Source organism: Fringilla coelebs (assembly GCF_963513975.1).
Source record: "Fringilla coelebs genome assembly, chromosome: 16".
Lineage (NCBI taxonomy): Eukaryota > Metazoa > Chordata > Aves > Passeriformes > Fringillidae > Fringilla > Fringilla coelebs.
The window spans coordinates 14,920,408-14,946,698 of record NC_140042.1 but is presented as its reverse complement, the minus strand read 5'-3'; the positions used below and the strand labels follow the sequence as shown (position 1 = coordinate 14,946,698).

The following is a 26,291-nucleotide window of genomic DNA, read 5'->3' as shown; positions in this document are numbered from 1 at the left end:
CTTCATTGCCACCTGAGCTCATGTCCCACAGCCCTAATGACCCACAGGTTTCAGTTTCTTTCTTTTCTTAACTTCCACAATCCAGCAACAAGAGACACAGCAGCAGGAAAATCTAAGCAGCAAAATCAGTGTGGACTCCGCTATTAAACTGCTTCACAACACCATAACAATTAACCTGATACCATGGAACTTCCAAAATATCCTCCTTTAACTCAGATAGAGTCACAAACAGCTGTTTTGGTGCTTTCTGAAACAGAAACTTCCACCAAGAGCCCATTATTTTTATCAGCTGTGGCAATACTTGCTGCAGTTCCTCCTCCCCTCCCATCTGCTCACCCCCAGTGCACAGCTCAGCAGAACAGTTCTCTAAGAGCAGCTTATCTTCAGTGACAGGAGTTACTCAGCATCTCCCACTTCAGTAAGAGCTGCTCTAAACTGAAGTGCCCCAGGAGGCAGAACCACCACAGAGCTCCAAGGGCATGTTTATGACTTAAAATCAGTGTTTAAAACCACACCAGCAGCAGGAACAAAACCTCCCAGCACTGTTGACAGGCTGATGGTGACAGCCCTCACACCACAAGGCTGAAAGCACACTTTGAAGGGATCCCTGAGCAGCACCCAGTATTTTCCTTTTTCAAAACAGACTGGAGCTTCCCAAAGCACACCACACTGTGGAGAAGATAGGTGAGTCCCCCAGGAGCCCAGCTGCAGGAGGAGCTACTGGGGAAAAGACATAAAATCATCCTTCTAGACATTAATATATTCCACTCCCTTGTTGGAACCCTGGTCACTGAGAATGTCAGACTTTCTGTGCTGCCAGGCACTGACCCCCAAGAGAACACTGCATTGACCTGAGGCCATGGAGAAGCTTCCAGAATGGAATGCCAGAAATGGGATTGTGGAGTTTGAATAGAAGTATGTGATATCACAGGGTGGGAAACTCAGAGTTCAAGGGTTTAGAATACAGTAATAGATATAAAGCAAGATGAAGGTTTTAGGGTGGAGGCTGGTCCTCCTTCTTCACCTTCTTCTCCATGGCTTTGGGTGGTTTTGTGTAATTGGATAAAAAACTCCACATTGCGGGCCACAGGTGGTTGGTTACTGGGTAAAAAGTAAAAATAATTTAGGTGTCATTTCTTAATTGGACAGTTTAGCCTTAAAAGGCCTTGTAGAGAGAGATATGTTGCCATTTTCTACCTTGTTAGAGCAAAGTACTGTAGAACTCACAGTTTGTGAGACTGTGACATGGATAAGAGCTAATAAACATCTGAGTCCCAACAAGAAATACTGTCTCATGATTTAATCCTGACCTTGACAGAAAAGAAGCAAAGAATCCATTACTCTCTAAATGGGACCCCAACAACCAGATGTTAAAATGGCTGAAGGACTCAAATTGTCAAATTAGTGCAGCTCCAGTGGTACCCAAGCTTCATGAAGCAAAGGATCTGCCTGTGACATGGAAATGGTTCTAGCAAATCCTCAAGCCCCATCTAGAGGGCTTTCCAGGCCTTCTCCCAGTGCAGAACTGTGGCAATGCTTTCCAGCTGCACCCTCTTATTTTACACACACAGCTCCCCTTCAGTGTCCTGACCAGCACAGCACATTAAAAATATTATGGTGGCATTTGTCCTTGTAATGGTTTAACCCCAGCCTGCAACTCAGCCCCACACAGCTGCTGCTCCCTCACCCAGGTGGGATGGGGCAGGAAATCACAGAGGTGAAAGTGAGAAAACCCATGGGCTGAGACAAGGCAGCATAACAGGGAAAGCAAAACAAGGAATTCTTTCCCCACTCCCCATGGGCAGGAAGGTGTTGAGCCATCCTCAGGACAGCAGGGCTCCATCACATGTATCATGTGGGAAAACAAATGCCATCACTCCAAACATCCCCCTCTTCCTTTCCCCCAGTTTTATATGCTGATCATGATCCCCTCTCCTGGGATATCCCTGTTGGGATCAGCTCCTCCTGCCCCCCAGACCCCTCACTGGCAGTGTGGGATGGGAGCAGCAAAGGCCTTGGCACTGGGTGAGCACTCCCTGCTCAACAGCAAAACATCCCTGGGTTATCAGCTCTCTTAACAGCAAAATTCAAAACTGCCCCAAAACAGCCACTGAGGAGAAAATTACCTCTATGCCAGCCCAAAGCAGCCCTCCAGGCTCAGTAATTCACAGTTCAGTCCATTCATGTCAAACTGACTCTGGAAATTACTGCTTGCATCAGGACCACACTTTTATAAGAGGGGTAAAGAAGGAATCCTGGTCAGGTGTGATCTCAAGTGTCCTGACAAGATCCAGCACTTGGACATCACTTGACATCTGGACCTTGGAGAAAATCACTTAGAGGAAACTGAATGGCACAAAGGTGTGATCCCAGTGGATCTGAGAAACTCCCCCACTGGAATGTGCTCTGTCCCTGAGTGCTGCCACACAGCCAGCACAGAGCTGTGTCCCTCCTGTCACACACAGCCTCCTGTCACACACAGCCAGCAGAGCTGTGCCCCTCCTGTCACACACACACAGCCAGCAGAGCTGTGCCCCTCCTGTCACACACACACAGCCAGCAGAGCTGTGCCCCTCCTGTCACACACACACAGCCAGCAGAGCTGTGCCCCTCCTGTCACACACACACAGCCAGCAGAGCTGTGCCCCTCCTGTCACACACACACAGCCAGCAGAGCTGTGCCCCTCCTGTCACACACACACAGCCAGCAGAGCTGTGCCCCTCCTGTCACACACTCCCAGCAGAGCTGTGTCCCTCCTGTCACACACACACTCCCAGCAGAGCTGTGCCCCTCCTGTCACACACACACAGCCAGCAGAGCTGTGTCCCCTGCCAGCCCCACTGCCCCCAGGAGCTGCTGTACCTGAGCCAGTTCCTTGATCCTTTTCTCCAGGGGGGCAGGCAGCCCTTCTGGGAGGGATGGTGGCTGCTTGAACTCCTGCTCCAGGGCAGGGTCGCTGCCATCCTCCACCTCGGGGCAGGGGCTGCCCTCGGGGGACTCGCTGAGGAGCCGCTCCAGGTCCAGCTCGCTCAGGGAGTCCATGGCTGAGGCTGCCTGGAGCAGGTCACTGTCACTGGCGTGGCCAAAGAGGGACAGCAGAGGGTCAGCCATGGCCTCTGCCTCCCTTGGGGCTGCAGGGTCTGCTGGGGAAGGGGTCACCACTTTCTGCTCTTCGTCTTTTTTCTTCTGAGCATCCTTCTCCTTCTGGAACTTCTTCAGCATCTCCTTGACACTGAGAGCTCCAGAGTATTTCTTCTTCTTCTTCTCCTTACTTGCATTTAATGCTGTGAAGCTGCAAACAAAGGGTAGAGGGGAGAAGGGAATTGAACACAAGATCAAGGAGCAGACAGCGTCCCTTCTCCCCCAGTTCACTTCAGGCACAATTCCCTGGGAAGTCTTAGCTCCTTAACCAATTACAGCAGGAAAAGTATTTCACAGCTTCTAAAAGTCTCAGGGCTTTTTCTGGATGTTCATCTCGGTTCAGAGAAGGCTGTCCTGAGTCACTGCAGAGAGGTGTTGGGGCCTAAACCACCTCCACAGAGCTCTGCTTTCATTTAGCTACATGAAATTATTGTTATTTCAGCAAGGAAGGTTGGGAAATGCACAATTTGTACAGTAACTGAGACAGGACAGAGTTAGTGTGAAGCCTTCTGTTGTGTTAAAACCAGGAGAGCAAATTCCTTCCCTTGCTCACTTTGAAGGAATCACACACTGATGATACCACGTCAGACACATGGGCTGCTGCTGCCCAAAAGCAGATCCATGCAGGAAAAAATAAATTACAAAGAATAGTTAAAGGAAGAAGGAAAAAACTGAGGAGGGAAATACAGGGAATTAATGAAAAGCAACAGATATAGATACTGAAAGAGACAGGCCAGGCAGACAGAAGCATGGACAGAGCTACAGCACAAGATGACTCAGAACAAAAAGAAAACTCATTCCATTTTACAGCCCAAAAGCTATAAAAGAGCTGAGCACTCATCCAAGAAATACTTTGGGCAGGAGTACAAAGGACTGCCCAGAGAGAGCAGTAACACAGCCTGCCTTGTAACCTCTCCCTCCCTGCCAGCCCCACACTGCCAGCCCCGAGCCCTTCCCACCTGCCTTTCCTCCCACAGCTTCATCCCAACAGTTGCCATCTTTCCCTCTCCTCTCCAGATCTGTTCCCACTAAACAGAGCACCAAAAACACCCCTCCTGCAGCCAGCTGTGCCCTTCTTTGCTCACACAGTGCTGCTCTGGAGCTGTGCTCCTTCCCTGATAATTTCCTTCCCACTTGGGAAGCAACAGGGGTTTTCCTGCTGGTGTGTTTTTGCAATGTGTGTTCAAGCCACCCCACACTGCAGCAGCTTCCTACTGCAGCCACCTGGAGCCCTGAAACAAGGGGCTGAGCAGCAAGAATTGCCTCCTCCCCTCCTTACCCAGCTTTTGGAAACTTGGACTTCTTTGATTTCTTTTCCTTGTCATAAGAATCATCCTTCTTCTTCTTCTTTATTTTTTCACCCCCATCTTTCAACTTCCGCTTCTGCAGAGGGTTAAAAATGAGTCACAATCAAAGAGTTTCCCCCAACATTACCAGCACTCCCAGAGCCACTTTGGGACCTCTCCCAGGAATGTGAAAACACAGGACTCATTAACCCAACCCCCTACATCCCTCGCCACAGTTCTGGCACCTTCAGCATTTGACAGCACCCCCATAATGCTGTGACTTCCAGGGGACAGGGAGCTGCTGCCACCTCTGCTCTGGGAACCAGGTAACCCCACCAGAGTCTTATCCATGCCAGACATGCTTCATTTTACTAAGAAATTTTAGGATACAGTGGGATTTCAAGTGCCTATCCCTATTCTGTCCACACCAAGTCACAAATCTCTCCCACTCTGGATGTTAACACACTTTCATGCAGCCAGCTCTGAGCTGTAACAGAGGGAATAATTGAGAAAGCTGCCTTCCTGACCTTGGGACACTTCTTCTTCTTCTCTTTGACATAGTCATCCTCAGACTCAGAGGCCTGCCGGAACTGCAGCGTTCCTGAGTTGATGTAGAACCCTCCGTACTTGGTGGTGAGAGAGGCAGGAACCAGCTCATCATACTGCAAAAAACAGAGAACACTTCATTGCCACTGGGACCTGGTTACTTCATTCCATAGCTCAGCTGCTTGGAAGATGCAGAGGGATTCATGGAATCACAAAACATGCTGAGTTGGAAGGGACCCATCAGACTGAGTCCAGCTCCTGGTCCTGCACAGACACCCCAACAATCCCAACTGTGTATCCCTGAGAGCATTGTCCAAATGCTCTGGAGCTCAGACAGGCTTGGTGCTGTGGCTCTGAGAAAGCTGTTCCAGTGCCTGACCATGCCCTGAGGGGAAGAATCTTTTCCTGATATCCTAGCTAAAGCTCCCTGACTCAGCTCCAGCCATGTCCTCAAGTCCTGTCCCCAGCCACAAGACTGAGGAGGTTGTGCTCCCCCAGGAACACACTGGAATGCCTACCAGCATCTCCTGCCACGCAGCTGCCCCAGAGCTCTCACTCCCTGGCCCTGGCAGCCTCGTGGCTCACTCCCAGAGCAGGTTCAGCCTCCCCTCAGCCACCTTCAGGCACTCCCAGCCCCAGCACTCACAGCTTCCGAGTTGTCGATGAAGGAGTCGGACTCGTCGTAGCCGTAGCCCATGTCAATCAAATCCTGAATCCGGTCCTTCCTGCGCCTCTTGCCCCCCTGAACAAGGAAACATGGACACTGCCATCACTCTTCTTTCCCAGCACCACAGAGATACCCTGACACAGGACAGCAACACTGGCTCCAGGACACAAAAGCTACAGCAGAACCAAAGCAGGGCTGGCTCCTATCACACTGTGCTCCCAGGGTGTGGTAAATCCAGTTTTAAGCCTTGTCATACAGAAACAAAACAGTGCAGCCAAAGGAAAAACTGCCAGCCAGACTCCACACTGAACTGGGTCTGCATGCCTTCAACAATCCTGCCAGGGCTCTCTTCCATAGGGCTTGCTCTTCCCTAAGTGCTCCAGCAGGTACAGACTCAGAGCAACAGACATCAAACACACACAGAGTGTGGCAGGGTGACCCACGGGCCAAATCTGTGTCACAGAACAACACACAACTTGCCACCCTAAAGTGCCAAAGGGTATAAAAACCACAGTGTGGTTTAATGCCAGCCACAGAAATAAGGCAAAAGGAAGAACAGAAAGGAACAGGTAAGAGAGATCCATGCAGCAGTGTCCTGAGGGCATGTGCTCATCACAGCCCCATGCTCAGAGACTCTGAACATTCCATCCTGCCACAGCAACAAGGCCTAGGAATTCATTTTTGCTTAAGGAAAAGTAAATTTTATCAATCACAGTAAGCGATTTGCTGCTCACTTTAGTTCATGTAATTTGCTTTAATCAGACTCATCTGATTTAAGAATCAATCTGAACTATTTTTGCAGCCTGAGACAGAAAAAGAACATAAAAACCAGCACATGGCAGCCAGGATAAAGGACTGGGGGAGAACAGAAACTTGAGAGCCAGTGAGCATTCCAAGCCTGAGACCTGAACAGCACTGCCCAGCCCAAAAAATAACATAATGTAACAAAGAAACACTTACATATTTTTCTTCAAACTTCCTAGCAAGAGCCTCCACTTTATGCCTTTCCTTTTCCTCATCATTGAAGGGATCAGCTTGGTCTTTCTTCTGCAGAAACAAAAGGGGTAAAACAATGACAGTCAACCCTGATACACTGCCACCAAAACTGCAGGAATTAAACCCATCCTGACTGGAGCAGCTGGGCAGAAGCTCAGATAAGCCAGCCTTTAGGACAGTGCTGATCAACATCTTCATCAGTGACAGGGACAGGGGGATCAGGGCACTCTCAGCATGCCTGGGGATGCCACCCAGCTGTGTGGGGTGGTTGACACACCTGAGGCATGGGAGGGCATCCAGAGGGACCTGGCAAGGCTGGGGAGCTGGGACCATGGGAACCTCATGAGGTTCAACCAAGCCAAATGCTGGAGCTGCACCTGGAACCTGTGGGATCAGTCTAGACTGGGAGATGAAGGGATTTAGAGCAGCCCTGGAGAAGGATTTGGGCTGTTGGAGGGTGAGAGCTGGACCTGCCCCAGCCATGAGCACCGTGAACATCCCTGGGCTGGGCTGGGCTCCAGTGTGGGCAGCAGCAGGGGGGATTCTGCCCCCTCAGGTGAGAGCCCACCTGCAGAGCTGCCCCAGCCCTGGGGCCAACAGCAGCAGGACCTGGAGCTGCTGGAGAGAGCCCAGGGGAGCCCAGGGAGGTGCCCCAAGGGCTGGAGCCCCTCTGCTCTGGAGCCAGGCTGGCAGAGCTGGGGGTGCTCACCTGGAGAGGAGAAGGCTCCAGGGACACCTCAGAGCCCCTGCCAGGGCCTGAAGGGGCTCCAGGAGAGCTGGAGAGGGACTGGGGACAAGGGATGGAGGGACAGGACACAGGGAATGGCTCCCACTGCCAGAGGGCAGGGCTGGATGGGATATTGGGAATAAGGAATTGTTCCCTGTGAGGGTGGGCAGGCCCTGGCACAGGGTGCCCAGAGCAGCTGTGGCTGCCCCTGGATCCCTGGCAGTGCCCAAGGCCAGGCTGGACAGGGCATGGAGCAGCCTGGGACAGTGGGAGCTGTCCCTGCAATGGCAGGAGGTGGAATAGGATGAGCTTTAAGGCCGTTTCCAAGCCAAACTATGCTGGGATTCTGAGAGTGTCCCTGTGGTTTGGGTGCTCTCCCAGCTAGTTTTGTACCTGTCTCTGCTTCTCACAACCCTCAAAAAACCCCCCATAAATTAAATGGCATAAAACATCAACTGACTGCTAACAGTCCTGAAGATAAACAGTAAAAGGAACAGAATCCAGTAAGTTTCTTTTCACAGTCAAACACTCCTAACTCAAACTTCAGATGCTACAGGACTTTTCATTCATGTCTCCTTTGGTGCTCTTTGGAAAACAGCTCCTTATCACTGCCAGCTGCCTAGCTACCAAAACTCCCTTTAAATCCAGCCATTCCAAACTGAACGAGCATCACATCCCACACCTGCCACAGCAAAACACCTTCCCAACCCCAAACTCCAGCCAGGGCAAAGGAGTGCCCCAGCATGGCCTGACAACAAGCACCCCCAGCCTGTGGGTCAGCAGCACCTCACAGCAAACACACACCCAGCTCTCACAACAGCCGTGCTGAGACAGCCCTTGAGACCTTCAGCTACAGCACAGATCCCCACAGGCCCCCAGGGACACTCACCTTGTCACCTGAAGAACCCCCTTTAACTTTCCCCCGACAGCTCTTGAGGAGATCGGGGTAGAAGAACTCGGGGCAGCGTTTGTGGTCGGGCTCGAAGAGGGTCAGAGTGATGCGCACGGCCGTGGCCGCCGGCTCCGCCTCCGGGGGCTGCTCTGCCTCGTCCTTCCGAGACCTCTTGAGGAAGCTGCTGCTCAGGGGCCCGTGCAGAGTGGTGAACGACACCCTGTGGGGCTCTGTCATGGCTATGGCCAAGCCTTACCAGGCCTCACGGCATCGTTCCCATCGCATTAGGAAAGGTCTGTGGGGCTGCACTGCTGGAGTTCAGCGCGGGTAACTGAGGATGTGGCAGCAGAACAAGTGCTTTGCTTTTGGAGTTTTCCCGGGAAGTGACAAAGGGCCGTGCTGCGAGCGCTTGCTGCAATCATTAGAGAGAAAAGGGAGAGAAAGAAAGAAGTCAAGCCTTGCACCAGTCTTCCCTCCAGCACTGGAAGTTCCTCGCTATCCCTCCAGTTCCACTGCAGCTCTCTCTCACACCACACGGCTCCATGGGCAAGGGCTGAAGGAAATCCAGCTGCCGGGGAACAAAACGAGCCCGCCACACTCGCTCTGACGCGGCCCAGGAGCCCTGGGCACGAACACCGGGCTGGGCTGCACCTCCCGGGCCGGGGCTGCACCTCCCGGGCCGGGGCTGCGCTCCGGCCGCCCGATGTCCCGCTGCACGGAGGCCCGCTCACCGCTGTCTCTGGGACAGCGGCCCCGGCGGGGGCCGAGCGGGGCCCAGGGCTGAGCGGGGCCCGGGGAGGCAGCTCCGCCGGAGGGAGCGGGGGCGGAGGGACGGCCGAGGCCGCGGTGCCGGTGCCGGGCCCGCCCTCACTCACCGCCGGCGGGACGGGGACGCAGCCGCCGCCGCCGCTCCGGGCCCGCTCCGGCCCCGCGCCCGCGTCACGTGGGCGGTGCTGCCCTCGCGCCGGGCCGCGCGCGCCACGGCCAATCAGCGACGGCTCCAGCGACCACGCCTCGCACAGCGTCCAATCAGCGGCCGCCGCCGCGGCCACACCTCGTGGGAACGGCTCGCGGACGGCTGCCCCTCCGCACGTGATCGCGGCGGGCCAATCCCCGGCGCCGGCACCGCCCCGGCCCGGCGGCCCGCGCGCGGCGGCGGGAGGGGCGGGAAGATGGCGGCGGCCCCTGAGGGAGCGGCGGAGCGCCGGCGGGGAGCGCACGGAGAGGCTGCCCGCGGCCGCTTCACTCGCCCAGCAGCGTTCGGTGGCGCCTCATAAGAATCAGTGGCGTGAAGCCTCCAGGGAGCTGCGTTCGTCCTGCCCCTCGTGTCCCTTAAGCAAGCTGAAGTTTCTTCCGAAGAATGAAATGCAGCGTAGGGAATGTGTGTAACGATAAAGGGCAACAGAGTAATCTGATCTATCTCTGTCTGTAGTGGCTCGCGTGGATAAGGCTGCAGGACTGCGCTGGAAGACCTTGGCTGGCGATAACAGACTCCCAGCAGTCCCTGAACCTGTTCAGGACGCTCCGGCTGGACGGGACACGATGGGATCCACGCCAGGGCACTCACTGATGGCACCGGCCACCTCTCCATTGGTTTTCAGGGTTTGGGGAGTCTGGACAGTCCCTGTTGAGTGGAAGGTGATAAATGTCCCAGTTCTCAAGCAGACTAAAGGAAGAAGAAGCTGCATCCTCCCCGCCTGTCAGTCCCATTTCAGTGTCTGTTGAAATCCTGGAGGTTATTTAGGGAGTTGCTGAAAACCCCCTGAGAGACAACGCAGGCAGCAGTCACAGCCAGTGTGGGCTCCCAGGGGGAAGGTCCTGCTTCATCTTCGTCCCCATTTATGAGAGGCTCAGGCACTGACTGCCCAGAGTCACAGAATGCTCCAGGCTGGAAGGGCCCCCAGGGGCTCACCAGGTCCCAGCTGCCTGCTCAGGCAGGGCCAGCCCAGGGCACAGGGCTGTGCCAGACAGCTCCCAAACATCTCCAGTAACACACACTCTGGGCAGCCTGCTCCAGCGTACAAGGAAGTTTTTTGTGTTCATTTGGGACTTCTTGGGCTCAGTCCCTGCCTGTGGTTCTGATGCTATTGCTGGGCCCTGGAGCAGAGCCTGGGCCCTGCCCTGCCCCTCCCTGCACCCAGGGACACCCAGGGCTGAAGCCCCAGCTCCCTCAGCCTTTCCTCACAAGGAGATGCTCCAGGCCCTTCAGCATCCTCACAGCCCCCACCACACCTGTTCCATGTCCCTCCTGTCCTGACACAGCATTCCAGCTGTGCCTGACAGGCTGGGCACAGGGACAGGATCCCCTCCCTCATCCCCCCAGGAACCCCCCTTGGCCCCTGTTCTGGTCAGGAGCAGTCAGTGTCACTCTCCTCCTCAGAGCTGCAGCCCAGCCTGGTGCCTGGGGTTGTTCCTCCCCAGCTGCAGGAGCCTGCTCTGGCCTGTGCTGGATTCCAGAAGGTTCCTCTGCCCCTGTTGAGGTTCCTCTGAAGGGCCACACAATGCTCTGAGGCATCAGCCCCCCCTCCCAGCTCTGTGTCAGCCACCTTTGGGAAGGCAGTAGATGGGGTGGGTTGGGGTTTTAGCAAAGCTTTTGGTACCATCTCCAGCACTCTCTTGGGTATGCTGTCCCTCACACAGCTCCACCCTTGGCATGGGTGAGCAGGCAGTGCCAGGTCAACCTCAAAGGATTACAGCAAATGGGGTCACATCAGGAGTGGCCCCAAATGGCTCTCCCTGTATCCCGCCTGGTTTTTCCAGAATTTCCAGGGATGTTGGGGAAGGGGCTGAGACATCCAGACAGGCAGGAAGATCCAAAAATCCCATGATTTGGGTGGCTGGATATGGCAACAAAGCTGCGATGAGGCTGGAATGAAAGGAGACCCTTCCAAATCCAGGGAAAAGGGGAGAAAAGCCCATTATTGCCATGGAACTGGATTTTCCAGGGCAGGGAAAAAGGGCACTCACCAGTGGGGTTACACAGGGCTCTGTTTGAGGACTGGTGCTCTTGAATGTTTTTATAAATCTCCAAATCCAGGAATTTAACACACATTAAGCAGGTTTGCCAACAACAGTGACCTGGAAGGGGCTGTGGAGCCCCAAAGGGCCCTTACAGGGAGCTGGGCAGTCACAGCCTGTGTGAAATCCAACTGCAGCAGTGCTGGGCTCTGCACCTGGGACAGGGCTGGACAGTCTGGGGGGTGAGAGGCTGGAGAGCAGCAGACAGACCTGGGGCTGGCAGCAACTTCAGGAGGAGCCATCAGTGGCAGCCAGAAGAGCTGACTCTGCCCTGGGTACAGCTGAGGGAGGGGATTGTCCTGCTCTGCACTGGGGCTGGAGCTCTGTGTTCCCACTAACAGGGCTGGGAGCAAAACTGTGGAGAGAACACGATCAAAAGAGAGAACACGGAGCAAAACTAGGGAGAGAAGAGGTGAAAAGCCATTTCCCATCCCATAAAATTTTTAACCATCTTTCATTTTCAAATGCTCTGTGTTTGTTTGGCTGACAGCAGCAGCTCAGACCAAACTCCTTAGCAAATGCACTGCTGGCAATCCAGGGAAAAGCCCCAGGAGCAGAAAGAAGGGTCTGACACAGGGTTGGCATCTGGCCAAGAGGATGGGACAGGGCTCTTCCAGTGGTGCCCAGCAACAGGAGGAAGAGCAACAGCCAGAAATTAAAAGACAGGAAGCCTCCCCTCAAGATGAGGAAGAATTTCTTTACCCTGAGGGTGGCAAAGCACGGGAGCAGGTGCCCAGGGAGGGTGTGGAATTTCCTGCTCTGGAGACATTCCAAACCCACCTGGACACATTTCTGTGATGGCTGCTCCATGCAAACCTGCTCTAACAAGGAACTGAATGATCTCCAGAGGTCTTTTCCAACCCCAACTATTCTGGGATTTTGTGATTCCTGCAGGAGCACAGACCCTGCTGTTTCTGCTGCCATGAGCGTGTGGTGCTGCAGCATCAGCCTGGCTCCACTGAACATCACCCCAGCCAGGCTTCTGCTTCAGTGGGAAGCACAAGAGCCCTGCACAGGGCAGACACAAGGGCAGCTCTGCTTCCTTCACCTCCTCCAGCTCTGACACACAACTGCTGCACCCAAAACCTCCCCTCCACACTGCTGCCCAGGCTATTTTTGACAAGCACCTGCAGCCTCCTGCCTCCAAGGGCCCCAAGAGGAACAACAGACAGCTTCTACATTTATTATTACACTTTAACACAGTCTTGGACAGAGGAGAAGCAGCAGAAACCAACATGCAAAGCAATTAAAAGTCCCCAGGGGCTCGAGGAACACCAGCCACAGCTCAGCTCCTGTACCTGCTGCCAGCAGGGTCTCTGGGAGCCCTTTCCCTGCAGCTGCTGCTCCATCGTGCCCCAGAGCAGGACAAGGTCAGGGCAGACACCAAACCTACACACACACAGAGAGGAGAGGACGGGCCTGGGATTGTGTCTCAGTGAGTCAGGTCTGGTGTCTGACTCGAGTTCAGTGCACTTTGAAACCAGGAGGCATCTTCAGTCTTGTCTGTGCAGACAGGGAGAAGAGGGATCCTTCAGGAGGAGGCAGTGGCAGGAGATGAAGCTCAGCTATTTGGGCAGAGTTTTCCTGTGTCAGAGCTAGCAGCTCTTGGTGCCAACAGCTCTTCTCAATTCATCTGTTAAACAACAAACGTGGCCTTCCTCCCACTGGCTTCACACTTTGGTCTTCACCAGTGCCTTCTCCTGCAGCCTGCTGCAGCCAGACTCCAAGTTCAGCCAAGTGGACAATTTCCAGGAACAAATGGGGTCTGTCAGGTATTTAGAGCTGGACACAGGTGCTTGGAGAAGGCCCCAAGGCAGGAGGAGCCTTGGCTGAGGCAGCTGGACAGCCCCACTCACTGAGGGAGACCTCCCTCCCCTACCCTGCTCAGCCCCACCACCCTGGGGCCAGCACAGAGCAGGAGTGGGGGTGATTCACTCTGCTCCCCCAGAGCTGCCCTCATTCCCCAGCACCTACAAAGCTGAGCACCTAGAGGGACAGGCTTTCAGGGCACAGCTCAAATTTGTCCTGCACACAGGAAAGCCCTGGGGATCTTGTTCCCTCAGTATAACCATGTCCCTCATCCATGGCAGGACTCCATGTCACTGTCCCTGTCCTTTTGCTCTGGTGAGGCTGCACAGGGAGCTCAGACACAGCACAGCTCTGAGGAGCTGGGTGACCCAGGGACAGCTCACAGGTGGTGCCCAGCCCATTACAAACTGGTTTCCAGATAACACTCCCAGCAGGAAAGCTCCACTGCAAACTCTCAGGGGGACAAGGAAGATCTCAGGACCTGCCAGAGCTCAGTGCCAGGACTGCACAGCCTCTGCACAAGAGAGAGCTAAATACTCCCCTAAATAGTCCTTCCTGAGCCCCACATCCACAAATCCTTCCCTGCCTCCCTCTCCCCATTCTATTCCTGTGGCTGCCCCCGTGCTGCTGCCTCACATCAGTGACACACAGGGACAGTCTGGTGTCAAGCTGGGTCTGGCTGTCTCTGGGTCTTTCAGCCCCAGAGAACCAGAGCAGACCTGAAGGAGCTGCTTCCCACTCCACAGCCACAGCCCAGGAAGCAGAGCCTGAGGAATTGTGCATTTAGCAACATTTGGAGAATCTTCCTTCCATGGACTCACTCATCACATCTGAAACTGGGTGAGCTTTTGCCAGCCCAGCACCCAGGGCTCCCACCAAGGGAGAGAGAATTGTCCCATCCTTCATTCCTTGTCTTGGAATGAACTCCAAAATGAGAATTTGCTCCCTTATCCTACAGCAGCCCAATTCTTTAAGAGCCTTTGGTGAAAAGCCTTCTAGAAAAGCAGGTAAATTGTCAAGCCCATCACCTTGTGACCAGCACCTCTCCCAGCAGCAAGGAAAACGCATTCTCCTGCTCCAGGCAGGGATGAGAACACCCAGGAATGGGCCAAGAGCCCAAGTTTTGCTTCAATTAATCAGCTTGAGCTACCTGGGATTTAAGATGCTTCAGCAAACAGAGCAACAATACCAACTACTTACTAGAGCAGAGAGAGAAAAAAAAGAAAGAGCTCCCCTTGGCAGGAGCTGAACCAGAGTTCCACACACAGCCCAGCTCCCAGGATCCCACAGGCAGAAGAGGAATCCCACAGAGGATCTGCAGCCAGCCCCAGCAGCTGCCATGAGATGGATGGAAATGTGCTGTGTCCCAGCAGGAGGATGAACTCCCCCTGGGACTGCTGCTCACTCGTAGATCCAGTGTGCAGCCGTGTCCTCCCAGCAGGGCAGCTCCTCGGGGCGGAACCAGAGCGAGATCTCCTGCTGGGCACTCTCCACCGAGTCACTGCCGTGGATCACGTTCCTGTGGGCAAGGAGAAAGCTCTCAGCAAGCTGGGAAAGGTGGGAGAGGGATGCTGCAGCCTGCAAAATTCCCCCTTGACCAATTTCATTAAACCAATGGAGCCAGTCCTGTCCCACAATATCCATTCTTATTCCATACCACTCATCCTTCCAGCAGTGCCAGCTCCCAGCACTCCCCCCTCCTATGCTGAGGAACCTTTGGTTTGCTACAGGAGGAGCTGCAAGTGGCTGTAGCTCTGGGATGTGCATTTTTTATGACAGTGATTCCAGCTGTGCCTCCAGATTTTCCCCCTTCCCTCAAAGCAGGTTTGGTATCAGACACCAGGAAGCAGATCTAAGGCAGGATGGTTCAGTAAGAGCTGTGTCTACCATGAGCCAGGCTGGGGCCACCCAAGGTCACCACCCATGGATATTCACCTGCTCCCATGAAAGGACTGAGTGGGAGCCTCCCTTCCTCTTCACAGCCTGACAGTCCTGATTACCAGAGGAAAACAGGCAAAGCCCCCCTGCTTTCAACAGAGCACTCGGAAGGAAAGAAAGACACAAGCCCGGCTCTTCCTCCTATTAAAGCCAACCCCGAGAAGCAGAACTCAGCTCTGGTCTGACACAAAAGGGAGAACTTCTGCTCTGGGAATGCAAACTCATTTCTGGCAGGCCTGGCACAGGAATGCCTGGACAGGATGCCCTGAAACACTGAGGGAAGAAGTCAAAGCTCTCACTTGCTGACTTCAACACAGAAGTCTCCTCGGATGGTGCCAGGCCTGGATTCAGCTGGATTGGTCTCCCCGATCATGGTGCGAACTGTCTTCACCACATCCAGGCCCTGCCAGACCTACAGGAGAGCAAAACCAGGATCAGCTTCCACAGCTGCCCCAGCAGGTCACAGCTGCCCTCTGAATTTCCCAACAGATCCATGCAGGTGACAGACAGCAAAGTGTCTCTCCAAATTATTCTTCCAAAGTTGATTTTGGAAAATAATCCAAATTGTCTGTGGATTTCTCCCCATACCTGGAAGTGTTCAAGGTCAGGCTGGATGGGGCTTGGAGCAACCTTGGTCTAGTGGAAGGTGTGCCTGCCATGGCAGGGGGTGGAACGAGACCTTTAAGATCCCTTCCAACCCAAACCCATTCTATGATTTAATTTACAACAGAAAACATCCCTGCAGTTCAGTACAGCTTCAAGAGACCCTCTGAGGGGAGATATCACCTTCCTTCCACTGTGCCAGCAGCCACTGCTACACACCTGGCAGTCTGTCCCTGTTCCCTGGCCAGCACTCACCATGGCCACGATGGGCCCGGAGCTCATGTACTTCACCAGTCGGCCGTAGAAGGGACGGTCCTGCAGGGCGATGTAGTGCTCCTTCAGCAGCTCCTCCGAGGCCTGCACAGAGCACAGAGCTCAGTCTGCTCCCACAGGGGCATCTGGGCAAGGGCTGCGCCTCAGGGACGCAGGAAATTAAGAGAATGAAGCTCCTGCACAGACACCCAATTCCAGGAGGGAAACAGCAGGAGCCTGGCATAGACAGGCGTTTCCAGCTGCCGGATTACAGTGCCAGCCCCGGAGTATGGGCACAGCCAAGGGCCGACACGCTCCCCACAGCTGGAATCACCCTCCCAGTGCCAATTCCCTGAGCTGCGAGGATTTGGTGCTGGAGTGACACACCAGCAGGCTGTACAGGCAGAACCCCCAGCAGTTACCAGCACAGCCGAGGCTTGGGGGCCGCGGGGGCTCCTCGACTCCCGGGACGCCCAGCCTGGGTGGGCCCGGCCGCTCACCTGCAGCAGCTTCATCCCCACCAGCTGCAGCCCCTTCCTCTCGAAGCGCCGGATGATCTCCCCGACCAGGCGCCGCTGGACGCCGTCCGGTTTGATGGCCACGAAGGTTCGTTCATTGACCCCGCCGAAGGCTGCAGGGACACGGCAGAGGTCTGAGGGGAAAGGGGACGCCTCCGGGCCTTCAGCCAAGCGGGCACAGGGGGGTGGCAGCCCTCAGCCGTGGGGACACGGGCTGGCTCCCAGGTTCCCGCAGGGGAGGGGAGGGCAGGGCGGTCCTGGCCGCAGAGGGCACGGGGACAGGGGGACCCGGCCTGGGCCTCCAGCCGCGGGGTCTCTCCCGGGGAAGGGAGGTCCCTGGCCCTCAGGCACAAGGGGAGTGGGGGTCCCTGCTCCTCAGACCCGGCCGGGGGTCCCGTCCCGTTCCGTACCGCTGTGGAAGAGGCCGGCGAAGAGCCCCAGCACCAGGCAGATCATGGCGGCGCCGCGCTTAAAGGGGCCGTGCTCCCCCCGCGCTGTCACCGCCCCCCGCGGAACCATCGTGCCGGGGGAGCGGAGCGGCGGGGCCGAAACACGGGGACACCGGGTAGGCCCGTTCCCATGGCAACGGGCGGGGCCGGGTGCAGGCCCGGGGGGACACACCGGGCCCCACCGGGGCGAGGGGTCCCGGCCGCGGCCTCCTTGCTCCCCGCTCTGAGCTCTCCTGTGCCGCTGGCTCGGCGACAGCGTCCCGGCTGTTGATGAGAGTGTTTTACCTCCGCCGTCACTGTCGTTGCGGTCGTGACTGCACGCTAGTCGTGGTTAGACCAGTCCGGTGTGAGGCGGCTGCTGCGGTACTGGGCAGCCCCCCTAGCCCGGGCACGGAGCTCTGAGCTCTCCAGGGCCGTGCTGCGAGAGCAGAAGGGCAGAGCTGCAGCCCCGCCGGGCTGGGGAGCTCCTCTGTCCAGAGCACATGCACTGATTCCATTCCGGGCTGTCAGACCCCGGCTGTCAGTGCCCTCTCAGCCTCGGCGGTCGGTAGCACTGCGCTCCAGGACTCCATTTCCCGCTCTCAGGAACTCTTCTCTTGGTTCAGCTCCCTCCAAAATCAGCCTCTGGAAACACCAGCACACGAAATACCTGCACCAGGTGCCCTGTGGAGGGCTGGCTTTGCTCCCAGAGCTGCTCGGGTGACTCATGGAGAGCTGGGTCTGAGACAGTGTTCTGCTCCCTCTCCTCTCTTCAGCTCTCGGCTGGGACAAGCAGGGATCCGTCTCCAAACAGCAGGGATCCAGCTGCTTTATCCAACATCGTTTTGAGTAAATTATTCCCGCGTTTGTAGCAATCAATAATTAGTTGTTGCATCCTGGAGGTCCAGAGCGTAGCTTTGAGGCTTGAGGAAAGCTGACCCCTTTGCTCCAGTACATTTGTTATTCCAGCCGTGGAAAAGCCATGTAGGATAAACTCTGTCCGTGGTGGAGCCATGGGCACTGCTCGGGAGGCGAGGGTGGTGCCAGAGCTGTTCCCAGAAGCTGTTCCAGAGACTGAGGCTGTTCCACAGGCTGTATCCAGAGCTGTTCCCAGAGGCTGTGGCTGTTCCCAGAGGCTGTTCCCGTGGCTGTTCCCGGAGCTGTTCCCGGGCTCTGGTGCCAGCAGAGGGAGCGCGGGCAGCGCGGAGCAGCTCCCGGCCCGTCCCGTCCGGGCATCCCTAAAACATCGCTGGGATTTTCAGGGGCACAAGCAGCGTTGTCAGCGCTCCCCTCGTGCTCTTAGGGACAGCCGGGCTGTTTTGTCGGAACATCTCAAGCAAACCGCGTCTGGAGAAGGTGTCTGTGCAGGGAAACAGCCCTCACACGGTTTGGAAAGGATGCAGAGTGCTCTGAGGACAGTGCCTAATATGAGGTGTCCGCTCTCATTTAGCTGCTCGCAGAGCAACTAATTAGAGCACATTCTCCATGTGCTGCCCGTGACATCTGTGCGTGTCCAGCCTGGTGTACAGGGGTGTCATAGTTGAGACAGAGACAATACAAAGCCATGCTCCATTTTCAGAGGGCTTCAAACCTGTTTTTATTTTAGCATGCATGCTTTTTATATATCCTTACAAAACTCCTAAGTTTACACTTTAGTCATTAGTCAGGAAAGACAAAGTGCTCATTGGAATAGACAGTTGCAGATTTCTCTTTTTTATCCTTCTTTCTTTCTTGGTCTGTGTCAAGAACTTTGGTAAGAAATTCTCCCAGGAGCAAACATGGATCCTCTTATCAAACTTCTCTCTGGCTCACAGCAGTTGCTATAAAACCTCTTCCACACAGGAGTGGCAGTGGGGCTGAAGGAGTGTGGCAGGTGGTCAAACCCAGCTTCCTAACTCCAGCACCGTGGTTGATCTCAGTCTTCCTTCACAGAAGGCTGGTTCAAAAATAATGATGTTGCTGTCAATTTCATAAGATTTATTCCAGGACACTTTTCAAGGTGCCTGCAGAGATGTCAGTGATGAAGTCAGCAGCTCAGTCCCCAGCCCAGCCAGCAACCATGCTGCAGGCAGCCAGACTTCCACACAGGCAGATCCCTCATTTCACACTCATTTTATTTCTGGTGTTTGTCAATGCTGATGAAACACCTCATTTTCTCATACCAGGGTTGTTCTGTCACTCTCCATGGGTCTCCTCAAAGATCCTGATGCAGGCACTTGGGCGCAGGTTTTCATTTCCTTGGACTGTAAATGTTCTTTTGAGCCTCAGGCAGTTCCCTGCAGCAGAACTTGGAGGAGAAGCATGTCAAACACTCTCCACTTGGGTGAGTCCTTCTCATCTTCTCTGGCAATGCTGTGCTGTGGGGAGAAAGCTTTGCCTTCCCTCTCCAGGAGCCCCAGAAATGTGGGGAGTAGCTTGGGAAATGGAGCTGGGCCTGATTCCCAGGCAGATTCTTCCTGAGCCAGTGTCTTTTAGGCACAGTTTTAGGCAGGTGTGTATCTAGGGTGAGCACAGGAAGCTGCAGTAAGCAAGAATAAGACTACAAATCCTTCCTACAGAGCTCTCACTTGGGTGCTCAGCATTCCCAGCCCAGATGAGTGCATGGAATGGTGCCACAGGCAGCAGCTGCACATCTGGAAGGGCTGAATAGGGTGGATCTGGGCAAGGGGGGATCGGAACAAATTTGCTGCCTCATGTGGAAAGCCCAGTGATCACTTTTTGAACGCCTCCCTGGGAACCTGAAAGGCCAGGTACCTTGTGGCACCAAACACCTTCTGACTTCAGTAGGAAGGTTCAGTGTGGAGGATCCCAGTGTGGCAGGGAGCTGGGAGGGGCTGTTCCCCTGCTCGCCCCCACTGCAGGAATGTCAGGCGGAGGCAGAACTCTATTTTTGCTCCTGCTGGATAGAACATTGCAGATCCTGTGGTTATGTAAGAAACTCCAGAGCATGTAGGAGCAGATGAGGTGGCCATCCAACCCTGTGCAGTGCAGACAAAGGCTTTTTGTTTCCTTTCATCACATTTAGCAACTCCTGCAGTTGGAGGAGTTCCTTCTCAGGTTCTGCCTGCCTCCCCCCTCAGGCTCTTTTTGCACCTTTTAGCTTGTTTGGGGAGGATTTTCACCTTTCAGTTCAGCCACTTTCACCAGCATAGCACTGGCACAGCCTGGAGTGTTGGTGCCTCTCACAGTGTGGGCTCTGCACAGGTGCAGACCTGTCTGCATTCATCCTGGACCACTGATCCTGCTGAAATATTTCACCTTTTAGGAGAAAGAGGGGTTAGTAGAGCCAGAAGATTTCCTGAAGCACCTGTTGCTGGACTCAGGGGTTACAGATGTCAGAGCTAGAGCTATACAAAGCGCTCCACAGCAAGGGAACATGAAACAGACAAGAGGATCCTTTCCAATGTGCCATTGCTCCACCCTGGAACAAAGCTCTGATACAGAGGGGGTGGTCTGAAAACTGGGAGTACCTGTCTGAGTACTGCAGAAGGTCTCCAGGGATACGTCTCTCACCCCAGGAGAGATGCTGCTTCCTCAGAGGGAACAGCTCAAACCTTGCCTTTCCTTGCATTTGGTTTTTCCATTCTCATGGAGTCCATGAAAGATTTCCTGGAAAGAAACACTCAGGGTACCCAGCCCAGGACAACACTTGCACTTTGAAGCAGAGGTTTATGTTAATTCTCACTTCTGTGCAGTGCTACAGCATTTTATTTATACCTGTCTGGGCAGCCTGTGCTTCTTCCCTGAGAAATTCCCAGTCCATCCAGTCCCATGCAAGGCCAGAGAAGGACAGGCTGGAACAGGCAGGGCAGTGAGGAGCTGGGTGCTGATGCTCTGGAGGTGAGCCAGCAGGGCAGCAGGACACTGGCTGCTGTTCAGTGCCCTCAGAGATGTCCAGGGCCTGGAGCTCTTGTCCTGTGCTCTGAGTGTGTCACTTCTGTGCTGCTCCTAGTCCTGGCTCCTTCCTGTCCTGCAGGTGCACAGCAGAGGAGTCTCCTCTGTGCTGCTGCTGGGATCACATCCAAAACTCCTGCACAGATGCAGCTGCAATAGCTTCGTCTGTCCTGTTCTGTCTGGAGTGTTTCACAGAATCCCAGAGTGCTTTGAGTTGGAAGATACCTCAAAGCTCATCCCATTCCACCCCCTACCATGGGCAGGGACAGCTCCCACTATCCCAGGTCAGTCCAAGCCACATCCAGCCTGGCCTTGGGCATTGCCAGGGATCCAGGGGCAGCCACAGCTGCTCTGGGCACCCTGTGCCAGGGCCTGCCCACCCTCACAGGGAACAATTCCTAATTCCCAATATCCCATCCAGCCCTGCCCTCTGGCAGTGGGAGCCATTCCCTGTGTCCTGTCCCTCCATGCCTTGTCCCCAGTCCCTCTCCAGCTCTCCTGGAGCCCCTTCAGGCCCTGGCAGGGGCTCTGAGGTGTCCCTGGAGCCTTCTCCTCTCCAGGTGAGCACCCCCAGCTCTGCCAGCCTGGCTCCAGAGCAGAGGGGCTCCAGCCCTTGGGGCATCAGGGATGATTTCTCAGGGACAGCCCCTGTCTCACCACCTCCTCAGCTCCTCACCTAAGCCTGTGAGGATAAATATTTTTGTATAAAAATCCGCTGTGGCCTGGGGAGTTCTGCCATCAGAGGTCACCAGTGGGTCTCACCATGGTTTGGGGTCTCCTCTCACTCAAAGGGGAGCTACTGCCACACCTTTATCTCCTGCTCCAGGTCAGATCAGAGGTGGCAGATGTGGGAGTAAGCCTGACCTTTCCCTTTTTACAGACAGCAGCCCTGGGGTGTGAGTGTGTGGGACTCCTGCATGAGCCCTGTGCTCAGGGTGGGGCGGGCAGCAGCCCCTGAGCCTGGCAGTGCAGAGTCCCAGGAAGCTTCCTCTGCCTCATGAGGAGATATTGGAGGTAAAACCTGGAGTCCTTGAAGCTTTCTATCACTTGGGTTGAGCTGATGGCCAAGTCCCACGTGTGTGAGTTCTGTGAAGGAATGCTTTGCTAGGGAGGTGGTGGCTGCCTTGGGTCAGGCTGCATCCACTTGCTTACACCTTCACCCTGGCAGTGGGAACAAGGAGGAGGAACTGCCAGCTTTGAGGCACTCTTTGGAGCCCCTTGTTCAGAGGGGCCTGAATGCAGCCTCCCCTCTCCAAACCCACCACCAGCTGCTCAGCTGTGGAAGGGGCTCTTGGTTCTCTCTCAGTTCCCTGCCCTGCAGAGCCTGTGTCCCCCCAGCAGTTCTCCTTGTGAGGCCACAGCAGTCACAAAGTAGATCAAACACCATCTAAACCCTGGCTTGATATCCCTTGAACTAAATTCCTGCCCTGCCTGAACGTGCCCCAAAGGGGGTTAGGACTCATGGCTTACGGGGAGCTAAGAAAGATGAGCAGCTTTGCAGCAGCTGAGGAAACAGCTCTGGGCAGCCCGGCTCCCTCCCCTGCCGGCCCGGCTCCCTGCCCTGCTCCCTGCCCTGCCATCCCTGCTCCCTGCCATCCCTGCTCCCTGCCCTGCCATCCCTGCTCCCTCCCCTGCCATCCCTGCTCCCTGCCATCCCTGCTCCCTCCCCTGCCATCCCTGCTCCCTCCCCTGCTCCCTGCCCTGCCATCCTGGCTCCCTGCCCTGCCATCCCGGCTCCCTGCCCTGCCATCCCGGCTCCCTGCCCTGCTATCCCTGCTCCCTGCCCTGCTCCCTGCCATCCCTGCTCCCTGCCCTGCTCCCTGCCATCCCAGCTCCCTGCCATGCCATCCCTGCTCCCTGTCCTGCCATCCCAGCTCCCTGCCCTGCCATCCCTGCCCTGCCAGGCCGGCTCCCTGCCCTGCCATCCCTGCTCTCTGTCCTGCTCCCCACCTGCCATCCCTGCTCCCTGCCCTGCTGGGCCAGCCCGGGCTCTTCTCGCCCAGGGAAGTGTCCAACCCATGTGCTTTCAGGGAATCATTAAGGTTGGAAAAGGCCTCCAAGATGAAGTCCAGCCACTGACCAAACACCACTGCCCACTCAGCCATATCAGGAAGTTCCACCTCCAGTGGTTTTTTGGCCACTCCCAGGGACGGTGACACCAGCGCTAGCAGGGGTGAGGAGGGTGAGAACCTCGGGCTGTCCTGGCTCACCTGAGCCTTGGTGCATGTGTTACATGTTTCACCTCCACTTCTCTGCGTGCTGCAGCCATGGGGTAACACCGTGTGCTGTGTGTAGCAGCAATTTGGCCAGCACCTCTCTGATAAGGGCAACAACAAAACACCCAGACAAGTGAGTCATTCCCTCACACCCCAAGCCCAGAGCTTTGAGAAACCTCAGTGAAAGTTACAGGGTTGTTTGTCTGTGCCTGCCAGCCTGTCCTTGATACTGTCAGTGGAAGGGCTCAGATTATTTGTGTGTCTCAAGGTCCTTTTGAGTCTCTGCAGATGAAAATCTGTCCTCTTGGTGAATGCAGTGGTGACTCAGCACTAGGGAAGGAGGGAAGATGACCTTAGGGAAAGCTTTTCACCCCCGTGCTCTGGAGATGTCCAGGAAAAGAAAGAAGATTGAGTGGGGAAAAAATATTAGCCCTTGGCAGAAAGAGGCTTTAGAAGAAACCCAGAACTTAATGCCAGGGTGATGCCTCAGGTTTTAGCTTTTATAGTTTTCAGATTCTGTGCTGCTTTAGTGAGTAACTCTGAGATTCACATTAGGGGATGGTGAGCTCTCTTCACAGGGTAGGGAGACAAAATAATTCCTTCTCTAGCTGGGGGCCAAGGACAAATGATCCAAATCTCAGGCCCAAGAGCACAAACAACGTGGGCTGGAGAGAAAAACAAGGAGGATGGGACTTCACAGGCTGGAGCTGTAATTGGACAATTAACTCCAATATGCAAATGGAGCAGAACTTATCAAAGTGAGAGACCCCACGACCTCGTGCATTTTGTGACCATTTTGGTTCACCTTGGGTGCAGCCCTGGCTGGGCTCTTGTGCTGCCCCAGGTGGATCCATTGAGGCCTCCTAATAAATCCCTGCTTTATTCTTTAACTCTGTCCAGTCTCTGTTCTAGGGCAGCCTGCACAAGGCATCAAGGGAAGTGCTGCAAACTCTGACGTCTGGGCACACAGCAGCCTCAGGCCTTGATCCCAGCTCTTTCTGCAGCCAGAGCTGCAGGAGTTTCTTTCCTGCCCTTCCAGGGTCAGGGGGTGCGAGAGGAGAAAAACAACCCAGGACTCTGGCAGGTGTGACAATTCCAGCAGTAGAACAGTCAGCCCTGCAGCAGCAGCAGCTACAGTAGAAGCAACCCCTCCCCTGCTCCAGGTGAGCCCTCAAAGCCCTCTGTGGCCTGTTAAAGCTCGGAGGACAAGGCAGGGAGGAATATCATGGGAATCTTCACTAAAAGCTCTGTGTTGATGGAGCAAACAAGCTCTGAATGCGCCACCAGTTCCCCAGGGAAGCAAGCCTTGTCTCTGGGTGTGTGATTAAACCAGAGCCTTGTTCCAGTGATGTTTGCTCACCTCCTATTGGCCCTCCCAGGCCTCTCCCTGCTGTGGTCTCACTTCCCAGGGCCTGCTCACATCACCTTGGAGGTTCCCCAGGGGATACCTTTGGCTGCCCACCCAGCCAGGGCAGCTCAGTGGTTGTTGGGGCAGCCACTGTGCCCCATGGTCTGTCCCTCAGCTCTGGGTTTGATGTCCCAGTGGCTGCTGCTGCAGTCTGACAGCTACCGCTCCTCAGGCAGAAAATGTGTCACTCCAGAGCTGTGGGGGCTTTCCACAGGACACCAAGCTCTCCTCATGGTGTACCCCACACCTTCCTTGCTCTTCTGCTCTCTGATCCCTCAGGGAGCTGTTTTAGCTCACCAAGGTCTCCCTCCCTCCATGACCCTGAGCTTTCTGCTCTTCCTGACTGAGAATGGCAGGAGCAGGATTAGACTGGGATGCTCTGACCCTTCTGACAGCAGCTCAGCCAATGGATGAAGGCACATTTTTATCCATACATGCTTGTTTTTGTGAACATTAATCATATAAAACTCCTACTGGATGAGAAACTCTGACAGAATCTTTTTTAATATAATTTCATGTAGTCAAATACTCTCCTGTCCCTTTCCTTGCCCTGGAGCCTTCATCTGCAGCCTCAGCACAGCCTCTGTGGAAGATGAGTTTCTTCCCACTGCCAGAGGGCAGGGATGGGATATTGGGAAGGAATTGTTCCCTGTGAGGGTGGGCAGGCCCTGGCACAGGGTGCCCAGAGCAGCTGTGGCTGCCCCTGGATCCCTGGCAGTGCCCAAGGCCAGGCTGGGCAGGGCTTGGAGTGACCTGGGATAGTGGAAGGTGTCCCTGCCATGGCAGGGGTGGCACTGGATGGGCTTTAAGGTCCCTTCCAACCCAGACCATTTTAGGATGTTATGAAGTGACCTTACAGCTCTCTCTGGAGAGACAGCACACAACTGAGTGTGTGCTAGGTCTGTTCCCAAGTGACAGAGATTTGTTTGTTCTGAGCTTCATCTCCCCCATCCCGATATGTTTGGATGCAGGCTCAGTCATGATCCTCACTGTAACAATGGGATTGAGTCTTGCAGGGAAGACTGGGGTCTTCTAGAGCATGTGTGCTAACTGTTCCCTCCTCTTCTGTGCCTATGGAGAATGCAGCACAGCAGGTGACAAGTGACACCCTCTGAGCATCCCAGTGACATGGGACATCAGTGGCAAAGACCACTGTGCTGAGGCACATCTCTGAGCCCAGCCCTGTTCTGCTTCTGTCCTGCTCCCCACAGAGGGACTGGGGGTGGTGTTGGTCACTCCTTTATGTGCCAGTGCTTGGCTGTGGCTGAGCTGCAGCTGGGAGCCCAGCCAGGGGAAGCAGCTGATTCTCCTTCAGAACAGAGACTTGCACATCAATAAATGTCTCATTACAGATGCTTTCTTCACCCTCTTGGCTCTCATTTCCTCTTTGCGCTTCCCCAGCTTTCTCTCCTGCTGGCTGGAAAGCTTCCTGTCTCCTGTGAGAGCTGAGGAATACTGGAACAGGCTGGTGGAGCTCTGTCCTTGCAGGTGAGGTGCTGGACAAGCCATGTATTTTCTTCAGTGTGTCCTGACCTTCCATGTCCTGCACTGGCTCTTTGTGGGATCTGTTTCTGTAGATCCTGCAGTGGCTTCCAGGGACACGTGGGTCCTGTTTGAGTCACTTTGGAAAACATCTGCCAACTGTCAAAACCAGCTGACCTTCTTTGGGGTAACACAGCTCTGGGCAGGGCAGTTTGTTCATTGAACTCCCAACATGAGAAAATGCTGAGTGAGCTCCAGAAAATCCATGGGAAACGGTGGGTTAGGATGAGATTCTCTTTTCCCAAAGCCCCATTACTACCCAGAAATAGTCACAGCCAGGATGGGGGTGGGTCAGGGCTCTCCCAGTGCCTGCTGAGGTTTGGGATTGTTCACTGGGGCTTTCCACAGTGACACAGAACCCCTGGAGTTGTTCCCATAGCCCTGGAGCAACCAGTGCTGCAGGAGCAGG

The 26,291-nt window shown here is 55.0% G+C and overlaps 2 protein-coding genes across 9 annotated transcripts in view; both read right to left on the bottom strand.

Annotated features, from left to right (window-relative positions):
- Positions 1-9,202, bottom strand: part of UBN1 (ubinuclein 1) — a 28,019-nt gene extending 18,817 nt beyond the window's left edge. For 7 of the 8 annotated variants that reach the window (XM_084216886.1, XM_084216884.1, XM_084216888.1 and 4 more), the window contains exons 1-7: positions 9,132-9,202; positions 8,254-8,668; positions 6,602-6,688; positions 5,621-5,716; positions 4,956-5,090; positions 4,422-4,525; positions 2,864-3,293 (exon numbers count right to left, since the gene is read on the bottom strand). In XM_084216886.1, coding sequence (XP_084073012.1) covers positions 2,864-3,293; positions 4,422-4,525; positions 4,956-5,090; positions 5,621-5,716; positions 6,602-6,688; positions 8,254-8,493 — 1,092 coding nt within the window. In that variant the 5' untranslated portion in view covers positions 8,494-8,668; positions 9,132-9,202. Of the gene's footprint in view, positions 1-2,863; positions 3,294-4,421; positions 4,526-4,955; positions 5,091-5,620; positions 5,717-6,601; positions 6,689-8,253; positions 8,669-8,987; positions 9,103-9,131 lie in introns of those variants that run through there. The other variant, XM_084216885.1, reaches the window with a different exon arrangement.
- Positions 9,203-12,448: 3,246 nt separating this feature from the next.
- LOC311159841 (nucleoside diphosphate kinase 3-like) lies at positions 12,449-16,913 on the bottom strand (the record flags this gene model as incomplete). Its single annotated transcript, XM_084216208.1, has 5 exons — positions 12,449-14,602; positions 15,321-15,433; positions 15,880-15,981; positions 16,377-16,507; positions 16,805-16,913. 5 exons carry the CDS (start codon positions 16,911-16,913, stop codon positions 14,485-14,487), a joined length of 573 nt encoding a protein of 190 aa, XP_084072334.1. The 3' UTR covers positions 12,449-14,484.
- Between the last annotated feature and the right edge of the window lie 9,378 nt (positions 16,914-26,291).